The 14,861-nt window shown below is 62.5% G+C and overlaps 2 protein-coding genes across 2 annotated transcripts; both read right to left on the bottom strand.

Annotated features, from left to right (window-relative positions):
* Window positions 1-2,623: 2,623 nt before the first annotated feature.
* Window positions 2,624-5,693, bottom strand: CCDC8 (coiled-coil domain containing 8). Its single transcript, XM_070062061.1, has one exon. The coding sequence runs from the start codon at window positions 4,948-4,950 to the stop codon at window positions 2,980-2,982; it is 1,971 nt and encodes a 656-aa protein (XP_069918162.1). The 5' UTR covers window positions 4,951-5,693; the 3' UTR covers window positions 2,624-2,979.
* Window positions 5,694-11,201: 5,508 nt separating this feature from the next.
* PNMA8C (PNMA family member 8C) lies at window positions 11,202-14,158 on the bottom strand. Its single transcript, XM_070063497.1, is given in 7 exon segments — window positions 11,202-11,274; window positions 13,204-13,335; window positions 13,337-13,403; window positions 13,406-13,461; window positions 13,463-13,513; window positions 13,515-14,033; window positions 14,124-14,158. Coding segments are annotated over 7 exon segments (933 nt in total).
* Between the last annotated feature and the right edge of the window lie 703 nt (window positions 14,159-14,861).

Below are 14,861 nucleotides of genomic sequence, written 5' to 3'. Positions count from 1 at the left end.
GTGGGGGAAGGGGGGTCCCGAGGCTCCGGCAGCGTGGCCCTGTTCTAGAACCGCCGGGAGAGAAGCCGCGGGACCCTGTGCCCCGACCCCGCCCGCACCCACGCGGCAGAGCCGGGCGCGCCCGCCAGGCGGCGCTGCAGCACCGCCACGCAAACCTTGCGGGCGCCCCGGCTGGAGCGCGCCGGGGGACTGGGCGCCGCCGGCCTGCGCGCGGGTGGGTCGGGGCTGGGGTGCTGCGACGGGCTGTCCGCCGCGGACTCACTTGTTTCTCCGAGAGTGCTCCCCAAAGCACAGTTCAGGTGTGGTGGGCGCTTGGCCTGGCGGTTAAAACGCTGCCCGGGCCGTGGCGGAGGGCCTGGGCTCCGTATCCAGCTCTAGCTCCGGCATCCAGCTCCCTGCCAACGGGGACCACGAGGGGCCCCAGCGATGGCTCCAGAGCTTGGGTCCCTCTGCCACCCACGTGGGAGACCCGAATGAGGCTCCCGGCTTCAGCCTGGCGCAGCCCTGGCCGGTGTGACCATCTGGGAAGTGACCCGGTGGATGGTAGATCTCTGCCTCTTGTCTCCCCCTGCCCCCATAACTGTGCCTTTCAAATAAACAAAATAAAGCTTTTAAAAATAAATAATTGGGGGGCTGGCGCTGTGGCTCACTTGGTTAATCCTCCGCCTGCAGAGCCAGATCCCATATGGGCGCCGGGTTCTAGTCCTGGTTGCCCCTCTTTAAGGCCAGCTCTCTGCTGTGGCCCGGGAGTGCAGTGGAGGATGGCCCAAGTGCTTGGGCCCTGCACCCGCATGGGAGACCAGGAGAAGCACCTGGCTCCTGGCTTCGGATTGACGCAGCTCCGGCTGTTGCAGGGCTGGGGGGATGCCCCCTGGCTACCCCAGGGCACATGGTGGTGCGGGGGGACCCCCAGCCCCTCCTTACCCCAATCCCCTGCCGCTGTCTCTTCTGTCACCCACCAAGGCTTCAGCTGGGGGCCCAACATGTCCCATTGCTGTCCCCCCCACGTGTCGTCTGCTGGAGGGGGCGTGGGGTCTTGGGCCCCTCCCCTCGGTCACCTGGAGTCCACGTTGGAAGGCACAACGCTACAGACACCAGGAGCTCTGGGTCACCCCGGGCTCCTCCCAACCTCTGGGGCCTCCCGTGCTGGGGTTGCTGTGGACGGCGAGAGGTGGCGTGGGGAGGGCTGTGTCCCACGGAGAGGGGAGGTGGGAGGCATCCCGGAGCAGATGTGTCCACGCTCTCAGGGTGTGTGCAGAGAGGCTGCGAGGAGAGCTGCTGTGTTTGTGGGTAGTTCTGTCTGTGTCCGTCCTGGGCTGCTTTTGCGTGACTGTGGGTGCTCGCGACAGCCGGGCAGGGCGCGTGCACCCAGCACAGCGCGCGCGTGAGCACAACCCGTGTGTGGCCACGCACCCACCCGGGCGCAAGTCGCGACAGACTGCTCAGTCATTGGCGTCCGATCAGGGCGCGCCTGGGTCTGCACGGGGCTTAGACGCGCGTGTGTGCGCGCGCGCTGCCTTCCAGGCTGGGTCTGGGGGCGTGCGTGCGCGCAGCGTGAAGCGGGCGGAGCCCACGCTGCTGAGGGTTGTGAAATCAGCACCCGGCTTGGTGTTCAGCCCATCTGGCCTCTCACCTATTTGCTAGGGCCACACCCCTTTCCGTCCCTCGGACCCCAATGCCCGCCCCTCCAGACCCACCCAGTTCCGGGCGGCCGGGCGGCCGGGCGGGGAGGGGCAGTCTGCAGCCTGCAGCTCCCGGCCACGGCTTCTCCCCGCGTCTGATTCTCCCTGACTCTGCGTTCCCCTTCGCCAGGTCCGCCGTGGTCACCGCTCCAAGGCAGGCCCACGGCCACCGCCAACCACAGTGTGGGCGCTCAGTCAGTCCGGAGCCACGTCCCCTCGACCCCCAGCCCCAGGCGGGGCCCACTTCACACCTCCCCGGGGCCTCGGGCTGCCCGGGAACCTCGCAGCTGGGCGCCCACTGCCCCGAGCACGGGGGTCCTAGCAACGACCCCCTCCCCCGCAACACAGCCGGGAAACTCGGAAAACAGCAGGCGGAGGAGAAAGCGAGGGCGCGGGCGGGACGCAATTCTCCAGTTCCCAGGGGAGGAGCTAAGAACCTGAGGCCAGGCTTGCCCCGGGCCAGGAAGACAAAATGGGGTGGGGGTGGGGCGTGGGGGCGAACGCCCTTTTCTCCCGTGTTCAGCGTAGCTGGGGGCTGGTGGGTGAAGCGCGCAGGCAGTTCAGACAGACTCTCTCCCCTCCCCCCACCCGGCCTTAGCAACCCGCCTCCTTGCCCCTTCCCCACACCTGGCCCGGATGTTAGGAGAGCTGGGTCAGAACCCACAGAGCCAGCCCAGGCCAATCCATATCGCTGGTGCCAGTGTCCTGGGACTCTTGTCTTTTTAATGCATTTCCCCCCGGGGTGGGGGTTCAGAATCCCCATACCCAAGATTGGGGTGAAGTGTGCAAGCCCTGGGCTGAGCACCCTCGGAACCAGCAGAGCCCAAGGGTGCAGGGATGGCAGGCAAAGCGGCGACATAAAGACAGGAGAGCCATCGCGGAGGCCGGGACGGGACAGCAGCAAGAGGCATTTGTCGGTTGCCAAGTCCAAAGCTAAGAAATGGACTCGTAAGCATTTTTATTTGCTTGTTGGCTCGAAGCCTCGGTTCAAGTTCAAGGAGGCTGCCCACGTGACACAGGCGGGCAAGAGGGAACCAGGGAAAGGCGGGAATCCGCTCCGTCCGCGGCTGAGCACCAGGAACCGCATTGAGGACGCACGAGACGTGGGCGAGGCAGCCCCACAGTCTCGGCTTCTTTACATTCTCTGGGTTGCTACACGGAGTTTGTTTTTGTTTTTGTTTTTAAACCAATGCATGAGAGAGAAAACTTTCACGAGAAAGGGAAGCGGCTCAGCGGGCGGAGGGCGGGGTCGAGGGGTCCCTCCACCAGGCTCCCCGAGGTGCCCGCCTGAGCCCCCTCACAGCTGGGCTTCCTGCTCTCGCTCCCCCCGCCCCCCCTCGGCCCTGGCCCCCGCCCTCAGCACCCGGAGGCTCCTGGCCTCCCCTGCCCGGGGGCCTCTCCTGGGCAGGACTGGCAGCCGGGGGCTGTTCCAGAAGGCTCTCCAGCGCTTGCGAAGCCACGAGAAGCGCCCAGGGGTCTGGAATCTCACGGTCTTGACCGGTTTGCGGGCCCTGGCTCCTGGCACGGGCCCTGTGGCTCCCAGGGCAGGTGGAGTTTCAGCTTCCTGGATGGCTGAGGCCTCCGCCCTCTGACTACCTACAGCCCCTGCCCTTGGATTAGCTGAGGCCTCTGCTCCCTGATTATCTGCACCTTCTTCCCCTGGATCAGCTGAGACCTCTGCCCTCTGGTTATCTAAAGCCCCTGCCCCCTGGTCTGCTAAGGCCTCTGCCCTCTGATTATCTGGACCTTCTTCCCCTGGATCAGCTGAGGCCTCTGCCCTCTGGTTATCTAAGGCCCCTGACCCCTGGTCAGCTACAGCCTCTGCCCTCTGGCTATCTAAAGCCCCTGCCCCCTGGTCAGCTGCAGCCTCTGCCCTCTGATTATCTGCAGCTGCCACCCCCTGGTCAGCTATGGCCTCTGCCCTCTGGCTATCTAAAGCCCCTGCCCCCTGGTCAGCTGCAGCCTCTACCCCCTGATTATCTGCAGCTGCCACCCCCTGGTCAGCTAAGGCCTCTGCCCTCTGGCTATCTAAAACCCCTGCCCCCTGGTCAGCTACAGCCTCTGCCCTCTGATTATCTGCAGCTGCCACCCCCTGGTCAGCTAAGGCCTCTGCCCTCTGGCTATCTAAAACCCCAGCCGCTTGGTCAGCCACGGCCTCTGCCCTCTGGTTATCTGGACCTTCTTCCCCTGGATCAGCTGAGGCCTCTGCCCTCTGGTTATCTAAAGCCCCCTGGTCAGCTATGGCCTCTGCCCTCTGATTATCTGCAGCTGCCACCCCCTGGTCAGCTAAGACCTCTGCCCTCTGGCTATCTAAAACCCCTGCCCCCTGGTCAGCTACAGCCTCTGCCCTCTGATTATCTGCAGCTGCCACCCCCTGGTCAGCCACGGCCTCTGCCCTCTGATTTTCTGCAGCCCCTGCCCCCTGGTCGGCCAGGACGCCTGCCCCCGCCCTCCGACGGAGGCGGAAGGAGGCCCAGGTGATCTTGGGCCTCCATCGCCTGGGCCTGGGCGCCCCTCCAGCGATGCCCGCCTCCCCACGGCCGCCGCCGCCACCACCAGCGCGCTCTGGCTCCACGCCCTCGGTGGAGGCCCTCCTGGCCTCGCCCAGCCTGGGGCTGGCCCTGGGCGCCCAGCCCTTCACCCTCTGCTTCAGCCTCCCCCAGGACACGCGGCCGACGTACTCTCGCCACCGGTCGGCCCTGGACAGCGGCGGCCCCGGGTTGTCCTCCACCACGGGCACGGGCACAGCGACGCGGCGGCGCGCGGGCTGCGCGCTGGGCTGCTTCTCCCCGCGCCGCAGGAAGGCCTCCACCAGCTCCTCGTCGTCCTCGCTCTCCACGTCGCTGCCCAGGAATTTGCTGCCTAGGTAGCTGACCGGCATCCTGCGCACCCTCCGGCCGCGGCGCGCGCCCCTGGCGGCCTGGGCTCTGCACGCCTCGAAGTCGCTGAAGTCGCTGTCGCTGGCGTTGCTGCTGTCGTACGTGCCCACGACCAGCCGCGGCGGCGGCGTGGCCATCTGCGGGACGCGCCGCCTCCCTCCGGGCTCCTTGGGCCTTTTGGGGGGCTGCGGCGGGTGCGGGGTGCTCTTCTCGATGAGACGCGCCACGTCCTCCAGGGTGCGACCCTCCTCCTCCAGGAACTGGGTCAGCCGCTCCCGGAATTCCGCCTCCTTGGTGGCCGGCTTGGAGATGACCCTCCAGACGGCCCCGGCCAGCCGGATCTCCCGGGGGATGAGCAGGTGGTCCACATCCTCCCCGATCTGCAGCATGCCCACGGTGGAGTCCTCCTCGCGGCGGAACACCTTGCCGATCTTCTTAAAGGTTCCCACCGGCTTCAGGGCCTCCACCAGCACGTCCAAGTCCACATCCTTGCAGGAGTCCGGCACGCTCCATAGGATCAGGCTGTCGGGGGACGGCAGGAAGCCCCAGGGGAACCAGCCCCCCACGTGGCTCTTCTCGAGGGTCTTTAAGATCTCCAGGGTGGTCTCTGGGGCCGGCGGGCCAAGAGCCCGAACAAACTACCAGCAGCCTCGGGTCTTGGGGCAGAGGTAGGGGAACCAGGGACCGGGCGGGCTCTTCGCTCGCAGCAAGCCCAGTGCGTGCCCAGATTCTGCTCACCCCGACGCTGGTGGGGAAGCAGCGCGCAGCCCGCTCGCGGGAGCCAGAGGGACGTGGGTCCCCAGCCTCGAAGGCCACGCCAAGTCGGCCGGGGCCCACCGGCTCCCTGCCGCCCCAGGCACCCGGGACGTGGGTGGGAACCTGAGAGCGGACTCGGCGGACAAAGACGGACAGGCCGAGGCTATTCAATATGGCCGAGCGCCGGGAGGCCTCGGCCCAGCCCCCGCGGGAGGGTCTCCCGCCCCCAAGGCTGGCAGGCGCCCGGCTCCGGCCTGACCTTGCCGCGCCTCCCACCTCCCAGCCCGCGCGCTCGGGGCGGCGCAGCCCAAGGCCAGGAAGCCGCTCGGCGCCCGCCCCCCGCCGGGAGGCCCACCTCCCCTTCTCCTCTTACACTCCCGGCCCCGGGAAGACTGACAGGGGGGCTGTCCACTCCCCTCGGGGCAGCCGCGCTCTCCTCCCCCGCCGGGGTGTGGCCGCGCCCCGCGCCTCGCTGGGGCCCCGATCCGCAGCGCCAAGGGCTGAAGCCCACGTCAGCACCTGACGCGCCAAGGCCGCGGTCCCCAAACCTGCCCTTCCCGAACGTGCAGGCCCCGGAGGAGGGGATGCCAACGCCGCCACGGGCGCCACCAAGCAGCGGTTTTCAATGCACGTGGCTAGTGGCCCCAGAGCCCAGCTGCACCCCGGGGGGCGTGCTCAACGAATATTTTGAGTGTGTGGATGACTACCTTAAGATCTGTTTCCACGGTCACAGACTATGTGGCAGGGTTTCTGGGGCCACTTCCCATGTCCTGGGCGTTATTCTAAGTGTTTGCCATGAATAGCTCATCGGATGCCCACTGCACTGTGTGTGGGACAGGGACTGCGCATGGTGGGCCCATTACGCGGTGGGGATCCGGCGCCCCAGGAATCAAGTGCACCTCCTCATGGTCATCTAGTTAGGCAGCAGTTGGGCCTGGACCTGACTTCTCAGCCCTGTGTGTGTGTGTGTGTGTGTGTGCACGCGCGGGTGTAGACCAAAGTCTAGACATTTCCACATGCAAACCGTGTGTTCGAGTACTGCCGACAGCAGCTGTTTCCACGCAGGGGCATGGGGACCCCCAGAGGCGGGAGAGACTTGCATTTTTCGTTTTCCAGGATTGCTTGCATTTTTAGCGATCGGAAATATCAATTCAAATAAATTAAATGAAACCCGGTGTCCCTAGGCCCCATCACAGACAGGCTGGCTGAGGACCCCTGCGGTGTGGAGCGTTTGTAAGGTTCCCCAGGTAACACACACAGGAACAGCGGGACTAGCAGTAGTAACAGGTGGCCGGCCTGGGGGTCTCCCTGGACCCAGGTGTTTGCTATGTGCCCAAGGCACCTGGTGCCAGGGCCCCGGTGGGGGACCCTCGCTTGCAGCCTTTTACCAGTGGGCGAATTGGCACTGCTCCGGGCTACCCGGTGCTCCCAGTGGAGGGTCTGATGCCGGAACCAGGTCCCAGCACTGGAGTAAACCCCACCAGGCTGCCGAAGACCCGGCTGCCAGCTTCATCCCATTCTTCTCCCTTCATGGCCTCAGCCCCTGAAGCCCCCCCCCCATCTCTTGCCCCTTGTCACTGGGGGTCCCTGCTTCCCCCGCGCCACCTGCCCCCACCTGGGCTCAGCAGCTGGGGGAAACTTTGGAAAGATCTCCCAGAGCTGTCGCTACTCGTTTGAAAATTTTCCATTTCACACAGAATAAAAGCCTCGTCCTCACCACTGCCCACAGAGCCCTACAACATCTCTCCTGCCTCTCTCCTATCCTCTCCTCCTCACTCCACTCTGGCGACACCACCTCCTCTCTGCTGAACACCAGGCTCCCCCTGCCCCAGGGCCTTTGCCCTTGTCCAACCAGAATGTCCTGCCCCCACCTTACTCTGGCCCCTGCTCAAAGGTCATCTTATGACAGGCTCTGCAGGCTGACCCACCAGGGCTCCTGTAGCCTGGGAATCCTTAACCCTTTCTATGCCATGAGCCCTTTTCAGAAGTTTATTTTATCTTTTTTTTATTGACAGGCAGAGTTAGTGAGAGAGAGAGAGAGAGAGAGAGAGAGAGACAGAGAGAAAGGTCTTCCTTCCGTTGGTTCACCCCCCAAATGGCCACTACAGCTGGCGCCGCGCCAATCTGATGACAGGAGCCAGGTGCTTCTCCTGGTCTCCCATGCAGGTGCAGGGCCCAAGCACCTGGGCCATCCTCCACTGCATTCCCGGGCTACAGCAGAGAGCTGGCCTGGAAGAGGAGCAACCGGGACAGAATCCGGCGCCCCAACCAGGACTAGAACCCTGGGTGCTGGCACTGCAGGCGGAGGATTAGGCTAGTGAGCCGCAGCGCCAGCCCCCCACGGGTTTTTTAAAACACACAAAAACCTGGTGTGGTGATGACCTTAATACCAGTACAAAAATGAACGAGTGGGGCAGCACTGTAGTGTTGAGGGTTAAGCTGTGGCTTGCAAACCTGTGTGTCCCATATCAGAGCACCGATTCCAGTCCTGGCTGCTCCCCTGCCGTCCAGCTCCTTGCTAATGCGACCCAGGAAAGCAGCAGAGGACGGTCCAAGTGCCTGGGCCCCTGCCACCTGCGTGGGAGACCTGGATGGAGGTCCAGGCTCCTGATACTGACCTGGCTCAGATCTTGGTGGCCATTTGGGGCGAGAACCAGTGCATAGAAGATATCTCTCTCTCTCTAACTCTGCCTTTTAAATAAATCTTAGGTGGCTGAGGTCCCCGCCGGCCTTTGCAGTCGCTGGCTCGCGCCGGCTGTTTGTGCTCTGCAGAGCCAGGTCCCTGGGGTCCCCCGGGTTTTGCTCCACCCGCAGCAGCCCCCGCCCAGCCCGGTCGCGGCCCCAGGGCCTCCCGCAGCCCCGCCCACTAGCGCAGAGGTTCCTTCCGCGCACTCGCGGTCTCCATGGCAACCACGGACGCTCCCGCACTCGGCGGAGCCAGGAGGCAGGGGGCTGGGGCCCGGGGCGGAGTCCCGCGGGGCAGCTGGGGAGCTGGGGCGCCGCGGAGGGCTGGGGCGGGCGGCTCCTCCCCAAAGCCGGTTCGCCTAAAAAATTGCCATAGAACCCCGAGAGGAGAATCCCGGGACACCCCGGGTTAGGAAGGCGGGCTCAAGGATCCCAGAAATCGTGCCAGGGTGACCTGGGAGATGAGATATTCAGGTGTCGAAAGCCGTAGAAGGTTTTCTGGGGGGGAGGGCGAGAAATCCGCCCCCCTCCAAGCAGTTGAGGGATGCTCCCGCCACCATCGAAATGCAGAGATAGGTTTTAAAGGAAACAACAAGAGAGCAGGGCGGAATCCCACTACCCAGATGCAAAAATAATACTGAAAGTCAGAGATAGAGAGAGAGAGAGAGAGAGAGAGAGAGAGAGAGAGAGGGAGAGGGGTCTTCCATCTGCTGGTTCACTCCCCAGATGGCCGCAATGGCCAGAGCTGTGCCGATCCAAAGCCAGGAGCCAAGAGCTTCTTCCGGGTCTCCCATGGGGGTGCAGGGGCCCAAGCATTTGGACCATCTTCTTTTTTTTTTTTTTTTTTTTTTTTTACTTGGGCCATCTTCTGCTATCCCAGGCCACAGCAGAGAGCTGGATCAGAAGTGGAGCAGCCGGGACTTGGACAGGCGTCCATATGGGATGCAGGTGCTGCAGGTGATGGCGCTGGCCCCTGTAGTTTGCGTTCATTCTCACTGAGCCCACAGGAAGTGTGCAGTGCTCCGCCTGCCTCCACCCTGGCTGTGCCGGCTGCAAGGAGGAAGACTCCAAAGGCAAAGCTCCACCCTTCACTCCGACCTTGACCCTCAGGAGTAACTGCCCCTGAAGTGAGCGCTGTCATGGGGGTTCCGAGCCCTGGGGTTCAGTGTTGGGTGAGGGAGACCTTGGAAGCGTCCCAGAGGCCCCGCCCTGGCTGCGCCCCCACACGGCGGCCATCATGCAACTCCCCTTTCTCATTTCCAGGAATTAGGTCAAACATGCTGAGTCGGCATCTGGATGATTGCAAGCTGAAGTCGCTTAGGAGGGGTCGATTCGGAAAGGGTCCCCAGAATGCGCACCCCCACAGCCAGCTGGGCAGATTCTGCTGGGGCGGGGGGGCTCCTTCAGACACAAGAGGCCAGGGAGCAGAGCCTGGCCCCCAGGGCTGTGTGACCCTGAATCCACAACTCTGGAGAGCCACTCGTCTCCCCCACCAGGAACCCCCCCACCCCATGTGTCTCAGTGACACCCCTGGATGTGCTCCCCTTGTCTGGGGATCCCCTTGTCCTGTCATTCCTGGGGGTAGGGGCTTGGCCCAGCACTTGAGACACTGGCTGGGATGCTGGCCTCCCCATAGCACAGTGCCCGGCTTCTATGCCAGCTTCCAGCTGGGGAAACCCTGAAAGGGGGCAGGACAGTGCTGGCCCAAGGGGTTGGGTTCCTGCCACCCACGTGGGAGGCCTGGTTGAGTTCTGAGTTCGAGGCTTCCTGCTTCAGCATGGCCCAGCCCTGTCTGTTGTGGGCATTTGTGCAAGAAGACCGCCAAGCCCAAGTGGTCCTTGTTGACACAAAACACAGTTGGCACAGGGAGGTTAAGTGGCTTGTGCAGGCTCAAGCCCTGCTTTGTCACTCCGCATCTGTTCTTGCAAAATCCAAAAAAACTCAGAAAACAGAAAGTTTTGTGCAAAACAAAAACAAGAAAACACCCAGGAACTGGCATTGTGGCTCAGCGCATTAAGCTGACACCTGTGACGCCAGCGTCCCACACTGGACTGCCAGTTGAGACCCAGCTGTTCTACTTCTGATCCAGCTCCCTGCTAATGCACCTGGGAAGGCAGCGGAGGATGGCCCAAGTGCTTGGGGCCCTGCACCCATGTGGGAGACCTGGAAGAAGCTCCTGGCTCCTGACTCCCACCTGGCCAAACCTCAGCTCTTGCGGCCATTTGGGGAATGAACCAGCGGATGAAATATCTCTCTTTCCATCTCTCTCTCTCTCTCTCTCTCTCTCTCTCTCTTTCCATAACTCTGCCTTTCAAATAAACCAGTAAGTCTTTTATAAAAAACCTTATTTTTAAGCTCATTTTTTTTTTTAGAGGCAGAGTGGACAGTGAGAGAGAGAGACAGAGAGAAAGGTCTTCCTTTTGCCGTTGGTTCACCCTCCAATGGCCGCCACGGCCGGCGCATCGCGCTGATCCGATGGCAGGAGCCAAGTACTTATCCTGGTCTCCCATGGGGTGCAGGGCCCAAGTACTCGGGCCATCCTCCACTGCACTCCCTGGCCACAGCAGAGAGCTGGCCTGGAAGAGGGGCAACCGGGACAGAATCCGGTGCCCCGACCGGGACTAGAACCCGGTGTGCCGGTGCCGCAAGGCGGAGGATTAGCCTAGTGAGCCGCGATGCCGGCCTTTTAAGCTCATTTTCTATGAGCTTTTTGAAGTCTGCTCACACTTTATATTGTGGAATCCTCTCCCAGGGGGTGGAGGTCTGGCCAGCCCCCCTACTCACATTAATGCTTCTGTAGTGAGATGTAGGAAGTGGTTTTCAGAATCTTTTTAGCCACCAGGTGGTTTTTTCCAAATTCACCTTCCTTGGAGCCTCTCCAGCTATCAGAAAGCAGGCTGGGATTGCATTAGCACACATCTTACCAGTTCAGATTTGCACAACATAGCACCCACCACAAAGGCGGCTCACGGAGGTCAGCCCCAGCCTGACATCTGGGCTCCTTGTGACTTTCGGTTTTTCGGGTTTGCCTTGCTGGTGATGCTTTGACAGGAAAGTGACTCTGCATCATTAAGGGTCTCACGCGACAGCTCGCGTTGCGGTCCCAGAACACGCGCCAGCCAGAAGATCTCAGAAGAGACGTGGGAGGCGATTTGTGGTTTCATGGGCGACCTTGAACTCACAGTTCGCTGGTGGGGTATCACAGAGGTGAACACGGCGTGCGGAACCCCACAGCAAACACCACATGAAGCACGATACAGTCGTAGGCTGCACTTCGGTGTAAGAGGCGTCACCACGTCCCTTGTTCTCCGACAGCCGAGCCACGACAGGGAACAGCACGCAACAAGCTTGGGCAGAGATCGGTCTAGAGCTCCCACTGCCCTGACCAAGGATCCTGCAGAAGCTCAAATGAAAGTGAACCACGGCGAGGGGGCGTGGGGCAGGTGGGGGGTGGGTCTCAGCCTTCCCATCCAGTAGACGTGTGTCCGTGTACATTATATTCTTGAAAATAAATTCAGCTCAAATCTTCTAGGATCCCTGAACTCCTGGTAATTTGAGAACTCAAGGGTGCACCTGTCTACCCGCCAAACTCCAGCACGTCTGGATTTTAGCGGATTTTTTTTTTCTTTCTTATCTTCACAAGGGACGCCACTGGGGCGGGTGTGTGTGTGTGTGTGTTCAATATTAATGCTTTTTTTTTTTTTTTTGACAGAGTGGACAGTGAGAGAGAGAGACAGAGAGAAAGGTCTTCCTTTTGCCGTTGGTTCACCCTCCAGTGGCCGCTGCAGCCGGCGCACCGCGCTGATCCGAAGGCAGGAGCCAGGTGCTTCTCCTGGTCTCCCATGGGGTGCAGGGCCCAAGCACTTGGGCCATCCTCCACTGCACTCCCTGGCCACAGCAGAGAGCTGGCCTGGAAGAGGGGCAACCGGCTCAGAATGCGGCGCCCCGACCAGGACTAGAACCTGGTGTGCCGGCGCCGCTAGGCGGAGGATTAGCCTAGTGAGCCGCGGCGCCGGCCTAATGCTGTTTTTAAAAAGAAGCACTGTTGGAAGTGTTCCTCCTTCAGGGAACCTTCCCTGGAAGTCTCGGCGATTCTGGTCCTTCATCTGGGGAGACCTGTATGCAGCACCCTCTGTCCAGGCACCACTCCGGGCAGGGAGTCGCGCTGTGACCGCTGCAGGCGGGGAGAGGGTCCACGCAGCTTTGCCCAGGATTGCACGCATAGTAGGCAGCCATGGCTTTGGCTTGACGCGCGTCCAGGGGGCGTCCAGCACTGGACGGGCCTGAGCTCCCCGGGCTGCCTCCTGCCCCGGCCGCAGGGGCGGGCGCCAGCACCCGCGGGGAGCAGAACCGGGCCATCCGGCACACACTCGTCTGCGCAGGCGCTTGGGGCAGCCGGCGGTCTCCATGGCAACGGTAGGACGCGCCGCTGCGCTGTGGCTGCGACTGCGACTGCGCGGCCGGTCCGCAGGGCTCCCCCGGTTGCTGGCCTGGCTGGGCGGGTCTTTGGGTCTCCCCCAGCCCTGACTCCGAGGTTACCCTCCCGCACTCAGATACTACACACACACCCCACGCACACTCTGCCCGTTCTCAGACGTTGCCCGCAGGCACCACCCACACACGCAAAGACACGCACGCCCTCGCCTATGGACTTGGCTGACTCCAGGGTTACCTGCACCGGCCCAAATGTTGACTGGGCCAGGCACGAGGGCAATTTCTGGGTCTGTTTCGTACCCCGCCGTATTCCCCAGGGCCTTGCACACTGCAGGTGCTTGGAAAATAGTTCTCGGGTGCAGCACGCGTGAATGAAGCATGCGCACTTAGCAAGACGCTGTAATCACTGAGCGATTCCCACAGGTGTTCAAATGCCACCTGCGCTCCCGCACGTGTACGCAAGTCGCTCAGATAAGCTCATCCCCTTACTGAGCTCCACCAAGGCGGGGGTTTCTGTGGGGCCGTGCCCCGGGCTGGCTCCTGTACCGTGTGCAAGGAAGGAAGGACCCACGCTCAGCCAGGGGTTGACCACGCCCACTCAGCTGTTACCCACAGGTTAGGGAACTCAGATAAAAACGCCCACTTGATTGGCACTGGCTTGCTGCCCAATCTTACCCCCTCCCACTCTCACCCCCCATGACCCACTCGGGTCATGGCACCCCCATGCCCACTCGGGTGACCTCCCCACTCCCTGCCCCGCCCCCCACATGTCACCAGCCGCGAGGTGCCGCCTGCGGTTTTTCTTGTGCTTCTTCCTGCTCCCATTGTCATCGCCAGCCTTGCTCTCCTTCTCTGGGGAGTCCAGAGTGGCGGCCCGGGTTCTGCGTCTGTGGGGCCCCCTGCCTGGGCAGCTCCCTGGGGACCATGGCTGGTAGGGACAGCTCCTGCATCAGCACCCAGGCCGCACCTGCACCGTCCTGCGCTCGGTCTGCAGGAAGAGGTTCAGCTTGGTCAAGATCTCCACCCACCCCTCTCCACACTCCGCCCTTGCCCTCGGGCTCCCGGGGGCCACAGCGAGGTGGTGTCCCCCGACAGCCTAACGGTGGGGCGCCCTGCACCTCTCTTCTCCACAAAGGCCTTTCCAGCCACCTCGAACCTGCCCGGGGGGCTTCGAGGGTCCCGGATGATCTCCTCGAACTCCAGGATCCCCAAGATCATGAGGGACCTGTAGCTGTCCACCTCCAGGGTCCTGCACCGTGCTTCATCCTTGGCTGCGAACAGCAGCCTGCCCAGCCCCCTAGGCAGCAGTAGGCCCACCGGCTCCGGCCTGAGCTGCCGGGAGCTTCCGAGGGCCGATCCAGGGTGCCCCGCACGACCCGCTAGGAGAGGAGACCTAGCAGAGTAGGCCCAATGCGTCCAACCCCAGGCGTGGATGCCCCAGCCCCACGGAGAGGGCGCCAGGCAAGGCCCACGGGTCCCCACGTGTCCGACAAGCACAAGCGAGAGAGCCCCAGCTGACTCCCTGGGCCAGGCTGCACTAGGGGGGTGGGGGGTGCTGACGCCTCCACTGGGGGGATCGCGATCCGTGGGGGGCCCACTGGCAGGAGGCTTGTCCCCTGGCCCTGGCCCCCGTGGCCTCGCTAAGTCCAAGTTGGGGCCCCTGCACTTGCTCCTGCAGTGACGTCACCATCTCCTTCCGCTCTGCGGCCGGGCGGTGTCCATGGCAACTGCTGGAGCATTGCCCCTGCCATTGGCCTGCCTGACGCATGGAAATCACAGTGGGAGGGGGTCACTCGGGGGTGAGTGACCCCCTCAGAAGGACTCAGAAGGACGCGCCAGTCCTCGAGACAGCGGCTGACCGCAGGGGCCTGCGGGGACAGGGACAGGACAAGAGGAGCCTGGAACATCTTTTGGGGCCAGAAAGTAAGGAGGTGCTCCAAGAATGACCAGAACATTTGGGACAATGCGGGAGTTGGCCTGCAGGGCTCCACCGGGGACTTCAACTCTCGGGCAATCTGCCCACCAACATGGCGAACGAGGTAACATGGTAACCCCTGGAGCAAACTAAGGGTCTGGAGGCCGCGTGGCTCCAGGCGGGCGATTTTGCTGGGGCGTGCTGGCTGGGGCGCGGTCTCCAGGCACCTGCGCATGCAGCGCTTTCTCATCAGTGGGAGGACAGACGCGTCCTGACTTCGCGATGTCCTTGTTTGTGACACACATGCAGAGAAATAAACACAGACACACAGCCGGGCCAGCCCTGGCCGCTGCAGCCATCGTGGAACCGGATTGTCAAATTGAATCAATCTCTCTCTCTCTCTCTCCCTATAACTCTGTCTTTCAAATAAATAAATCCATCTTTTTTAAAAAAAATCACATTAAACTCAATATTCATGATGTCCCCCCCCTTTTTTTTGACAGTCAGAAT

The sequence above is a fragment of the Oryctolagus cuniculus genome, chromosome 18, assembly GCF_964237555.1.
Source record: "Oryctolagus cuniculus chromosome 18, mOryCun1.1, whole genome shotgun sequence".
In the NCBI taxonomy this organism is placed as follows: Eukaryota; Metazoa; Chordata; class Mammalia; order Lagomorpha; family Leporidae; genus Oryctolagus; species Oryctolagus cuniculus.
The sequence above is the reverse complement of the archived record's forward strand: the minus strand, read 5'-3'. Positions and strand labels throughout refer to the sequence as shown.

Coding starts and splice junctions, on each gene's coding strand:
- CCDC8 (XM_070062061.1), bottom strand. CDS start 4,950: ATGCTGCAGATCGGGGAGGATGTGGACCACCTGCTCATCCCCCGGGAG.